The sequence below is a fragment of the Anomaloglossus baeobatrachus genome, chromosome 3, assembly GCF_048569485.1.
Source record: "Anomaloglossus baeobatrachus isolate aAnoBae1 chromosome 3, aAnoBae1.hap1, whole genome shotgun sequence".
NCBI lineage: Eukaryota > Metazoa > Chordata > Amphibia > Anura > Aromobatidae > Anomaloglossus > Anomaloglossus baeobatrachus.
Genome location: NC_134355.1, coordinates 460,616,750 through 460,629,623, shown reverse-complemented (window position 1 = coordinate 460,629,623; position 12,874 = coordinate 460,616,750). Strand labels below are relative to the sequence as shown.

The window sequence follows — 12,874 nt, the reverse complement described above, 5'->3', positions numbered from 1 at the left end:
TGGTTTTTCTAGTAGCCATAACTTCTCTCCGGAGAGTCTCTGATTTGGCTGCGCTCTCTTCGGAGTCTCCTTTCTTGGTGTTTCACCAAGACAAGGTGGTTCTCTGTCCGACTCCGGACTTTCTCCCTAAGGTGGTGTCGTCTTTCCACCTTAACCAGGACATTTCATTGCCTTCCCTTTGTCCGGCCCCTGTGCATCGCTTTGAGAAGGCGTTGCATACCTTGGATTTGGTGCGGGCGCTCCGAATCTATGTGTCACGCACCGTCGCCTTTAGGCGGTGCACCTCACTTTTTGTGCTAACCACGGGTCAGCGCAAGGGTCTCTTGGCTTCTAAACCGACCCTGGCTCGTTGGATTAGGTCGGCCATCTCCGATGCCTACCAATGTTCTCAGTTGCCTCCCCCGCGGGGGATCAAGGCACACTCGACCAGAGCTGTCGGTGCCTCCTAGGCTTTCAGGCACCAGGCTACGGCTCAGCAGGTTTGTCAGGCTGCCACTTGGTCTAGTCTGCACACCTTTTCGAAGCACTACCAAGTGCATTCTCATGCTTCGGCAGATGCGAGCTTGGGCAGACGCATCCTTCAGGCGGCTGTCGCCCATTTGTGAAGTTAGGTTTTGCCTACTTCTCAGTTCTGTTTATTTCCCACCCATGGACTGCTTTGAGACGTCCCATGGTCTGGGTCTCCCATAAGGAACGATGAAGAAAAAGAGAATTTTGTTTACTTACCGTAAATTCTTTTTCTTATAGTTCCGACATGGGAGACCCAGCACCCTCCCTGTTGCCTGTTGGCAGTTATTGTTCCGTGTGTTTCACCGGCTGTTGTTGTAGACAGAGGTTCCGGTTTTTCCGAGTTTCACTCTATCTCTACTTATGGGTGGATGTCCTCCTTCAGCTTTTGCACTGAACTGGTTAGATTGTCATCCAGGGGGTGTATATAGCCCGGAGGGAGGAGCTACACGTTTTGAGTGTAGTACTTTGTGTGTCCTCCGGAGGCAGTAGCTATACACCCATGGTCTGGGTCTCCCATGTCGGAACTATAAGAAAAAGAATTTACGGTAAGTAAACAAAATTCTCTTTTTTCCGCAGGTACCTGCGGTATTTCACTCCATTCACTGTAATGTAATCGCGAAATACCGAGGGTATTCCACAGGTAGCAAATGATTTGCGGTATACCCTCTGTATAGCCGCGGTTTATCTGCGGTAATGCTCATCACTGCCCTGCATTTTACAGGGAAGTGATGTCATTATGACTGGAAGAGGAAGTGGAGCAGAGTAAACACACACATCACACTCCCTGGACGTCGCACGGAAGCACTTCCGTGTGACCTCCGTCGGGTGCCCGTGCAGTCTGTGTCCCGCTCCAGCCCCACGGCTGCCGGCACTGCAGTATCAGCAGCTTCTCACACTGCAGTGCTGGCAGCCGCGGGGATGACGAGCGCCCCGCTGTCAGGTTAGAAGAGATCATTACCTGCAGTGACTATCTCCTGCTTTCCTGACGTCAGCGCCGTCACTGCCTTCTATGCCTGATGACGTCAGGAGAGCAGGAGATCGTCACTGCAAGTAATGATCTCATCTAACCTGACAGCACCACTTGTCATGCCCTGCAGTGACCTGGGCTATTGATGTTAGCTCAGGTCACTGCATTGCTCTCACAGCCAATGGGGAACATTCTGAGAATACCAGACCACTGCTGTCCGCTTTACCTTGGCTGGTGCTCCAATTTGGGGGGGACCCCACGTTTTTTGTTTTAAATTATTTATTTAATGCAAAATAACAGCGTGGGGTGCCCTCTGTTTTGGATTACCAGCCAAGGTAAAGCTGCCAGCTGTGGTCTGTAGGCTGCAGCTGTCTGCTTTACCCTAGCTGGCTACAAAAGATAGGGGGACCTCACGTCGGTTTTTTTTTTTAATTATTTTTTTGGCTGAATAAAAAGTTAAAAACCCTTTAGTGCCACATGAAAGTCACTAAAGGGTGCCAGCTTAGAATATGCAGGGGGGTGGGACATTATATAGGTCTTTCTCATCTATTTATCTATCCATCCATCTTTCCCTCTATCCATTATTTGTCTGTCTATCTATCGATTATCTATATTATTTATTGCAGTTACAGTATAAAAAACCGAAGGGACCAACCTGCGGCAAAAACACATGCGTTTTTCCCGCGGTTTTGGTTCGTTTTTTTACCGCAGGTGCGGTAATCTTCAACTCCCAGAAGCTTCTCAAGAAATTTTCTTGAGAAAAATCACTTTTCTAGTGCGCACATAGCCTTATTGTATCTTTCGGGTCTTTGTCCTGCTGGAAAACCCATTACCTAGGACGCAAGCCCAGCTATCTGACACTGGGATTACATTGTGACACAAAATTCTGTGGTAATCTTCAGATTTCATGACACCTTGCACTCAGTCAAGGCACCCAGTGACCGAGGTAGCAAAACAACCCCAAAACATTTTTGAACCGCCACTATATTAAACTGAAGGTACTGTGTTCTTTTGTTTGGAGGCCTCATTCCACTTTCGGTAAACAGTAGAATGTTTTACCAAAAAGCTCTCCTTTGGTCTCATCTATTTACAAGACTCCTTCCCAGAAGGGTATTGGCTAACTCGCATACATTTTGGCAAACTGCAGTCTAGCTTTTTTACATCTGTGTCAGCAGTGAGGTCCTCCTGGTCTCCTGCCATAGCATTTTATTTAATTGAAATGTTGACAGATGGTTTGCACTGACACTGATGCACCCTGAGCCTGCAGGACAGCTTGGATTTCTTTGGAACTTGGTAGGGACTGCTTAGCCACCATCAGTACTATCCTGCATTGCAACCTTTCCTCAATTTTTTTTCTGCCGTCTACTTCCAGGGAGATTAGCTACAGTGCCATGGGTTGCAAACTTGATCATTTATGTTGTACAGCGTGGACAAAGTAACAACAAGATCTCTGGAAATGGACTTTGAAATTGTTGATATTTTTAAACAATTCATTTTCTCAAGTCGTTTTGTTCTTTCTTCTTCTGTGAGTCTTTCTGTTCTCCACATTTAAGTGTGGGACACACACACACAATGCAAAGATTGAGTCAGCGTCTTCCTTTTTTATCTGGTTTTATATGGTATTTTCATATTGCCCACACCTGTTACTTGCCAATGGTGAGTTTGAACTAGCATGACGTGTTGGAAACAAAGTTGTTCACTCACAATCTTGGAAAAGTGGCAATAATTTTGTTTTTGCCCACTTTTGAGGTATCGTGTGAAATTATGTCCAGTTTGTCATTTTTTTTTTTTTTGTTTTGTTCCAATACACACAAAGGAAATAAACACGTGTATGACAAAACGTGTAATTGCAATACTATTCTGGGAGAAATACTTAATTTTCTGAAACAATTTTAAGGGTGCCAACACTTTCAGCCATGACTGTCTACACAAAAAGTGCAGAGTGTGGGACACAATTAGGGATGGGGAAAAAAAAATGTTTTGGACTGCTTGTTAAAACTTAAATCTGCACTCTTCATACTGTTAACATCATGGATACTATTACAATTTATTAATATTACAAGTAAGGCCCAAATCATGAGAAAAAGGTTGAGTATATATTAAAAAACAAGTATAACTAGGACATAGTATTTAATACACTTCTTGTCTTTTAGACTGGCACTCTTACAGAAGATGGTTTGGATCTCTGGGGAATCCAAAGAGTGGAGAATTCTCGGTAAGAGACGTTGATGACTTCATGCTCTATTTGAAACCACATTTGACTTCTGTTCTCATAGATTAAAATCCAACTTTTTTTTTCCTGTTTAATAACAATAGTGGACACAGTACCTTGGCTATAGGCCCCACCACTAAGAGGCTGAGACTAGGTAGAAAAAAAGCATTCGCTATGCAGAAGTGCAGGGTGATACTGACCATTTTGATACCCCAAGGCTTTCCAGGTCCTTTTAAAGGCAACTGAGCTACCTCAGAACTGTTTGTGAGTAGAGGTGGAAAGGCCTCTAGTGGTCTGTCGCTTTCAGAGACTAAGATTTGGACTCGTACCTAGCTAGCGGGTGAGCTCGTGCTATACTCTGAACTGTTTGTTTTCTGTTTGTTTTGTTTTTGCCTTTTATGCCAAAGGGAAGGCTGTTTTTTTACCTTATGCTAAAAGTTTCTGAAGCCTATTAACCTTTCCTAAGAAGCTTTGTGCCTGTGTGAACACTACCCAGCTACATGGAATGGAGTGCATGCTTACAATTGCTGCTTAGTGTGTCAGACAGTGAATCCCAAGCAGCACAGGTGATTGCTGAAAAGACTGTATGTCCATGGGGAGGGCAGCTGTAGAAGTGCAAGCATGGTCGGACAAAATGGAGGAGATTGTCAAGCAATTCGTCTTTTCAGCCACAGGCCCAGCATGATGAGACAAACAGACTTTTTTCATACAGCAATAACAACTGCAGTAACAACAATTTCAACAGCAGATGGATATCCTGACAGAGGTTGTTTGCGTCAAGGAAGCTGCACCCCCCCCTCCAAACCGAAGTGACAAGATCCTGGTGAGGACTGTTAGTGGGGTGTTGCAAAAGACTACTCCGGCAGATGACTTGGACAGCTTCCTGGCGGTGTTCGAGAGGCTGGCGGACTGGGAGAAGTTTCCTCCAGAGCAGTTGGCAGAGGTTCTGGCGCCATATCTGTTGGGAGGGTTGCAGAAGGTGTACAAAGATCTGTCTGCAGGACACCAACAAATACGGAAAGCTCAAGGCAGAGATCCTAGCTGAGTGTAACCCGGCAGTGAGTGCACAATGGGTGTATCGCTATCACAGGGAGAAGCCTCCTCTGTCTCAGATGTTTGAACTCTTGCACCTCATGCAGAAATGGCTACAAAAGAAGACTTCTTCTCCAGCGCAGATGGTGGATAAAGTGGTGATGGACCAGTTCATACATTCTCTGCCAAGACCAGTTCAATACTGGGTTGCCCAGGGAGATCCCCAGAGTGCTGATGACCTGGTGAGCCTGGTGGAGTGATACTGGGAGTTGGAGAGTTCCCTGGGCAAATTAAGGGGCTTTAAAATTTCCTTACTGGGGTTCCTAAAGGGGTGCTGACACTCTAAAGAAGGGGGGCTCACTTGTAGAAAGTTCAAAGGCTCAGGAGGCAATCGAGCAGCCTCTGAGAGATTAGTGCCATGCTGTGGTCTGCTTGATTTAAGTATGAACTCTAGTTTTGCATTCCATGAAGTTGGGGCGATCAAGAACTTGTTACATCCAGTAATTATTGGACTTAATGGGAATCTGTCACCAGGTTTTTGCCTCCTAATCTGAGAGCAGCAAAACGTAGGGGCAGAGATCCTAATTGCAGCGATGTGTCACTTACTGGGCTGCTTAGTGTAGTTGTAATAAAATCACTGTTTAATCAACAGTGATTATTATTAGAGGACTACTTGGTGTGCTGCCAAGTAGTCCAGCATATTCATGAGTTCTGTATAACTGCTACATCTGCAGCAGAGAAAACATTGATTTTATCAAAATGACAGAAAAGAGCTCAGTACGTGACATATCGCTGGATCAGGATCTCTGTATCTACATTATGCTGCGGTCAGATGGGGTAGCAAAAACCTGGGGACAGATTCCCTTTAACTTTCCTGTGTTTTGGGACTTGTAGGGGAAAGCGATCTCACCTTGTGGTGTGGCGGATCAGCAGATTGCATCTAAGGGTATGTGCACACGTGTGCGTATTACATGCAGTTACGCTGCGTTCTGCACCGCAGCGTAACTGCATGCGCCCTGCGTCCCCTGCACAGTCTATGGAGATTGTGCAGGAGCTGCTTGCCGAATCGCTGCGTTCTAAGGGACATGTCACTTCTTTCGTGCGTTCTGCATGCTGTCTATAGGGAGAGGCAGCATGCAGAGCGCACGAATCTGCCGGCACCATACGCTTCAGAACGCAGCTTTTCAGCTGCGCTCTGAAGCGCACATTTTCGGTGCGGTGCAGAGCGCACACGTGCGCACATAGCCTAAGGCAGGGGTGGGGAACCTTTTTACTGCCGGGGGCCATTTGGAATTTCCTACTAACCTTTGGGGGCCACACAACATTATCAACTTGAAAAATTTGGTCAAACGATTAATTAACTCACCCTTACTGTGGAGGCAGGAGCTGCTTCTGTTTGGTGTGACTGTGTGTTCGGTGATATTGATCATCTTGTTTCTCACAGCTGCTTTTCCAGGTTTGTCTCGGTCTGGAGATGCTGGGGGCATATAGATCACAGGAGGGGCTGGGGCATATACATCACAGGAGGGGCTGGGGTGCATAAATTACAGGAGACACTGGGAGTACACATCACAGGAGGGGCTGGGGCATATGCATCACAGGAGGGGGCTGGGGCATATACATCAGTAGGGGGGCATGGACAGCCTTGGCTGTGGCACAGACAGCACTAGGTGGCTGCACGGACAGCACTAGGTGGCTGCACGGACAGCACTAGGTGGCTGCACGGACAGCACTAGGTGGCTGCACGGACAGCACTAGGTGGCTGCACGGACAGCACTAGGTGGCTGCACGGACAGCACTAGGTGGCTGCACGGACAGCACTAGGTGGCTGCACGGACAGCACTAGGTGGCTGCACGGACAGCACTAGGTGGCTGCACGGACAGCACTAGGTGGCTGCACGGACAGCACTAGGTGGCTGCACGGACAGCACTAGGTGGCTGCACGGACAGCACTAGGTGGCTGCACGGACAGCACTAGGTGGCTGCACGGACAGCACTAGGTGGCTGCACGGACAGCACTAGGTGGCTGCACGGACAGCACTAGGTGGCTGCACGGACAGCACTAGGTGGCTGCACGGACAGCACTAGGTGGCTGCACGGACAGCACTAGGTGGCTGCACGGACAGCACTAGGTGGCTGCACGGACAGCACTAGGTGGCTGCACGGACAGCACTAGGTGGCTGCACGGACAGCACTAGGTGGCTGCACGGACAGCACTAGGTGGCTGCACGGACAGCACTAGGTGGCTGCACGGACAGCACTAGGTGGCTGCACGGACAGCACTAGGTGGCTGCACGGCCTGCACTAGGTGGCTGCACGGACAGCACTAGGTGGCTGCACGGACAGCACTAGGTGGCTGCACGGACAGCACTAGGTGGCTGCACGGACAGCACTAGGTGGCTGCACGGACAGCACTAGGTGGCTGCACGGACAGCACTAGGTGGCTGCACGGACAGCACTAGGTGGCTGCACGGACAGCACTAGGTGGCTGCACGGACAGCACTAGGTGGCTGCACGGACAGCACTAGGTGGCTGCACGGACAGCACTAGGTGGCTGCACGGACAGCACTAGGTGGCTGCACGGACAGCACTAGGTTAGGTGGCTGCACGGACAGCACTAGGTGGCTGCACGGACAGCACTAGGTGGCTGCACGGACTGCACTAGGTGGCTGCACGGACTGCACTAGGTGGCTGCACGGACTGCACTAGGTGGCTGCACGGACTGCACTAGGTGGCTGCACGGACTGCACTAGGTGGCTGCACGGACTGCACTAGGTGGCTGCACGGACTGCACTAGGTGGCTGCACGGACTGCACTAGGTGGCTGCACGGACTGCACTAGGTGGCTGCACGGACTGCACTAGGTGGCTGCACGGACTGCACTAGGTGGCTGCACGGACTGCACTAGGTGGCTGCACGGACAGCACTAGGTGGCTGCACGGACAGCACTAGGTGGCTGCACGGACAGCACTAGGTGGCTGCACGGACAGCACTAGGTGGCTGCACGGACTGCACTAGGTGGCTGCACGGACTGCACTAGGTGGCTGCACGGACTGCACTAGGTGGCTGCACGGACTGCACTAGGTGGCTGCACGGACTGCACTAGGTGGCTGCACGGACTGCACTAGGTGGCTGCACGGACTGCACTAGGTGGCTGCACGGACTGCACTAGGTGGCTGCACGGACTGCACTAGGTGGCTGCACGGACTGCACTAGGTGGCTGCACGGACTGCACTAGGTGGCTGCACGGACTGCACTAGGTGGCTGCACGGACTGCACTAGGTGGCTGCACGGACTGCACTAGGTGGCTGCACGGACTGCACTAGGTGGCTGCACGGACTGCACTAGGTGGCTGCACGGACTGCACTAGGTGGCTGCACGGACTGCACTAGGTGGCTGCACGGACTGCACTAGGTGGCAGCACTAGGGAGACACAGAGAAGTCTGGGGGAGCATAGACATCAACAGGAGGGCACAGACTGGGGGGCATAGAAAGCAGTGGGAGGGTACAGACAGCAGTAGCAAGTTCAGAGCACTGGGGGGTACATAGTACTGAGGGGTGGCACACAGCACTGGGGAGCACGGACAGCATAAGGGGGCACAGACAGCACTGACCGTGGCATGGACAGTACTGGTGGCAGCATGGACAGCATTAGGTGGTGCGGACAGCACTGGGGGGGCATAGACATCACCCAAGGGGTATAGACATTACTAGGGGAGCACACACAGTACTAAGGGGTACACACTGTACTAGGGGTGTACGCAACATTAGGGGGTACACACTGCAGTAGGGGGTATACACTGCATTAGGGGGTATACACTGCATTAGGGGGTACACACAGCATTAGGGGGTACACACAGCACTGGGGGGGTACACAGCACTGGGGGGTACACACAGCATTAGGGGATACACAGCATTAGGGGATACACAGCACGAGGGGGTACACAGCACTGGGGGGTACACAGCATTGAGGGGTACACACAGCACGAGGGAGTACACAGCACTTAGCGGGGGGGGGGGTATAGCGATGGGTTGCGTACTCAGTGAGGGGGCGGAGTCGTCACGCAGACAGCAGGTCCGGGAGGCTGGTAAATCTGCTGCAGCTCTTCTGTGACATATCGCAGTGTGCTGCTTACCCCGCCCACCAGAGCAGAGAGCACACTAGCACAGGCCGAGGTTAAGCCTAGAATGTATGGGCTGCAGTCAGGTCCTGGAAGTCAGGATCTGGATAGAGCCCGTACATTCTAGCATCTACCCTCAAGGCATCAGGCAGTGAGATTTAAAGGGCCGGCAGCCGGGAAAAGCGCGGCTGCTGCCAGAGCACAGAGGTCCCTGGGAATGTGCCTGGGGGCCGCATAAAAAGTCGTGACGGGCCGTACACGGTCCGCGGGCCGGGGGTTCCCCACCCCTGGCCTAAGGCTATGTGCACACGTTGCGTTTTTTTCAGCGCGGAAAAAAACGCACCCTCGTTTTGGAAAAAACGCATCAAAAACTCGTGCGGTTTTCATGCGGTTTTCGTGCGGTTTCTTCAGCTGCGTTTTTGACCACATGATCCAGTGACAGTGCCACACTACATCCAGTACACAGTGCCAGCCTTCCTGCAGAGATGTGAGTGTTGTCCACGGGAGAACGCAGCTGCCCATGCCCACGATTTGGGTTCAGGCTGCTGTGGACTTTAGCTCTATTCTACCTGCAGAGAACACTCATCTCCGCAGCATAAATTGACATGCTGAGGCTCGGGAAGCTGCGCCACAGGTCAGTGTATGCTGTGGAGAAAGGAAGCAAAGTGGGCATGGGATTTCTAAAATTACTTCCACTGTGCTTCTACTGCACAACGCAGCGTTATGGACGCAGGGAAAACACTCTGCGCCCATCACGCTGTAAACCCTGATTCTGGGCACACAGCCTAAAATGTGTCAATGGATGTCAAACATATATATAACGTCCCCCCCCCCTGAATATTCTAAGCTGGCGCCCTTTATTGCCTTTCATGTGGCACTAAAGGGTGCCTAGCCTTGTATTTAGCCCAAAAAGAAAATAATTAAAATTAAATGACGTGGGGTCCCCTCTATTTTTGATAGCCAGTCAGGGTAAAGCAGACAGCTGTAGCCTGCAAACCACAGCTGACAGCTTCATCTTGTCTGGTGATCAATTTGGAGGGCTCCCCAAGCTTTTTTTTTTTATTTATAAATAATTAAAAAAAAAAAACAACGTGGGGTCCCCCCCAAATTAGATCACCAGCCAAGGTGAAGCTGACAGCTGGGGTCTGGTATTCTCAGGATGGGAAGAGCCATGGTTATTGGACTCTTCCCAGCCTAAAAATAGCAGGCCACAGCCGCCCCAGAAGTGGCGCATCCATTAGATGCGCCAATGCTGGCGCTTCGCCCCAACTCATCCCGCGCCCTGGTGCGGTGGCAAACGGGGTAATAAATGGGGTTGATACCAGATGTGTAATGTCACCTGGCATCAAGCCCAGCAATTAATGATGTCACGGCGTCTATTTGATACCAGACATAACTAATTGACAGTAATAGCAAAAAAAATTGACAACCAAAAATAATTTATTTGAAAAAACACTCCCCAGACATATCCTCTTTCACCAATTTATTGAAAAGAAAAAAATTGGGTCTGCAGTATCCATTTTTGACGTCCCATGTCGCCTCTGGACCGTCTAGAATATGGGGGGCACGCTCAGAGAACGTGTCCCCCATTTTCTAGTAGTGCAGACCCTCCATTTGAGGAGAGTGGGTGCAAAGAATCTGCACCCACTCTTCCCGGGTCACAGCTGCAGTGTGCCGAGCAGCCGGCCAGCGTCTCTGTACACAGTGCTGAGCTGTCAGCTGCTCGGCACATGTGACCGGCCGGCGTCTGCTGTGAAGGAGGAGGGGGCCGCGGGGGATCAGCGCTGTGACAGGTACGGGGGTTACCGGGGGACACCGGGGGGAATAGGGGGTGACCTGGCAGGGCCTGGGGAGCAGATTTCTGTCGCATGTGTTATTGCACATGCGACAGAGGAGCAGGGTGGCCGGTGCGCTGCTGTGCGTGCGGCCATGTTGGATTTTCGGGAGGGGGGTCGGGGCGGGCACTTTGGCGACACCGGGGGGCTTTCCTGAACTTTGCCAGGACGTGAGGTCAACAGGAAACCTCTTGACCTCACTTCCAGGTAAATGCCTGCGTTCTGTATGCCGACAAAGCTCGCGGACCGCAACAAAAAAGCAGCTTACTGCGGTATAGCTGCGTTCTGACCCGCATCATTGATTTCAATAGGGGGAGAACGCAGCTACACCGCACAAAAGAAGTGACATGCTGCTTTTCTTTCCGCACCGATTTTTGGCATCCAAAACGCTGCGTTTAGAAACGCGGCATGTGCACTGATTTTTTGACTTTCTCATACACTTTGCTGGGAAAGCTGAACACAATCAATTTGCCACTGAAGCGCTGCGGTTCTAAACGCAGCGTTTCCGCGGTAAAAAACGCAATGTGTGCACACAGCCTTAAGAAACTTCTTTGTATGTCTCAGCAGACGAGTTTCCTTTTTTGTGCTCTTTGACGATGAGGATGAAGAAGCGTGCCCTCAGGTCAGTGACCCTGAGCTGGCGGATTCCAGGGGAATCTTTGGAACCACCCAATTCATGGACCGAACTCTGAAAAGTGCTCTTGAGAGCGTGTTTAAATGGTGTTCTTCAGGAGCCTAGCCCCGATACCCTTTGCCATGAATTGAGTGCTGTTCTATAGATTGCTCAATCATCTCACCTTTCTTTAGTCACTTTTTGGTGCTAGGACCCTAAAGACTCCTGGTGTTGAATATGACTCATTCTCATGTGTTGGATGGCCATCTGGCGATAAAACCCAGGAGTGGATCCTCCAGAGATTCTACTGGCCCAGGTGCTACAGAGAAATCCTGAGCTACTGTCCAACATATCAGCTGACCTCCCCAGTGGCCCATTTTCGCAGTCCACTAGTTCCGCTGCCCGTCATCGAGGTCCCGTTTGAGCATATCGCTATGGATTTAGTGGGAACCCTGGTAAAATCCTCCAGAAGACATCAATATATTTTAGTAGTCCTTGGATTATGATACACGTTACCCGCAGGCAGTGCTGTTAAACTTCTACGCGAAGTGTATTGCTTGTGAACTGATCAATATGTTCTCACAAACTGGTCTGCCAAAAGAGATCTTAACGAATCAGGGAACACCGTTTGTCAAAAATTATGAGGGAATTATGTAAGGTCCTTTAAAATTGCATAACTCTGGACCTCGGTATACCACCCAGAAACAGATTGGTGGAAAGGTTTACCAAGATCTTAAAGGCCATAAGATCATCTGTTCTTAGTCAGGGAAGTTCCCAAAGCTTCCACAGGCATCTCTGACTGGTGGCCTTTGAAGTAGAAGCTGCCAATAAAGAAGAGCTCTATGGTTTGTCCTGAGGTCTAGAATGTTGATCGGGATACACTTCTCCTGACAGTTACACATTGCTTGCTTTCAGAAGCGGCAAAAAAAAGTCCCCCCCCCCCGCCCCCCCCTCCGGAGAGGCTGTCATCTCTGGCAAGGACTGGTGGCATAGAAGTGGGCTGAGCCTGGGACTCTAATGACCTGTCCCAAAGTGCTCTGCAATTGTTTTGAATGGAACTTTCCGAATGGGACCTTTTTGAATGCTGCCACCATCTGACCTAAAACAGTCATGCTAAACCAGTGGGTATGCTTGTCTGGACGACGGAGTCTGGACGTAAGACTGCAAAACAACACACTTTTCTTCCAGAAGAAAGTCAAACTCTTGAGCCATGTTGAAGGTCATCCTTAGAAAGAGAAGCCACTGAGTAGGAATTAGCATGAATTTTGTTCAATTTGACAATCCACCCAAATTTGTCCAGGGTGTGTAAAACAGTCTGCAACCTCTCTAAATTGTGAGATTGGTTGGGAGCTTTGAAAAGAACATAGTCCAGATAGGGTATCACTGTTATACCCCTGGAACGAAGACGCTCCATAATTTACTCCAAAATCCATGTAAACGCTCTTGGCACTGAGGCGAACCCAAAAGGTAGTGTTGAAAACTGATAATGATCCTGTTAAAAAATATACTCTTAAATATATTTTTCTTCAAATACGTAAAGCCGCATGAAAGAAAAGACCTCAAAAATGTAAAAAATAAATGTATT

The 12,874-nt window shown here is 50.0% G+C and overlaps 1 protein-coding gene across 2 annotated transcripts in view; it reads left to right on the top strand.

The window, feature by feature from the left end:
- Positions 1 to 12,874, top strand: part of ATP13A3 (ATPase 13A3) — a 268,385-nt gene that overhangs the window by 140,616 nt on the left and 114,895 nt on the right. For both annotated transcript variants that reach the window (XM_075340514.1, XM_075340513.1), the window contains exon 14: positions 3,631 to 3,692. In XM_075340514.1, coding sequence (XP_075196629.1) covers positions 3,631 to 3,692 — 62 coding nt within the window. The remainder of the gene's footprint in view (positions 1 to 3,630; positions 3,693 to 12,874) is intronic.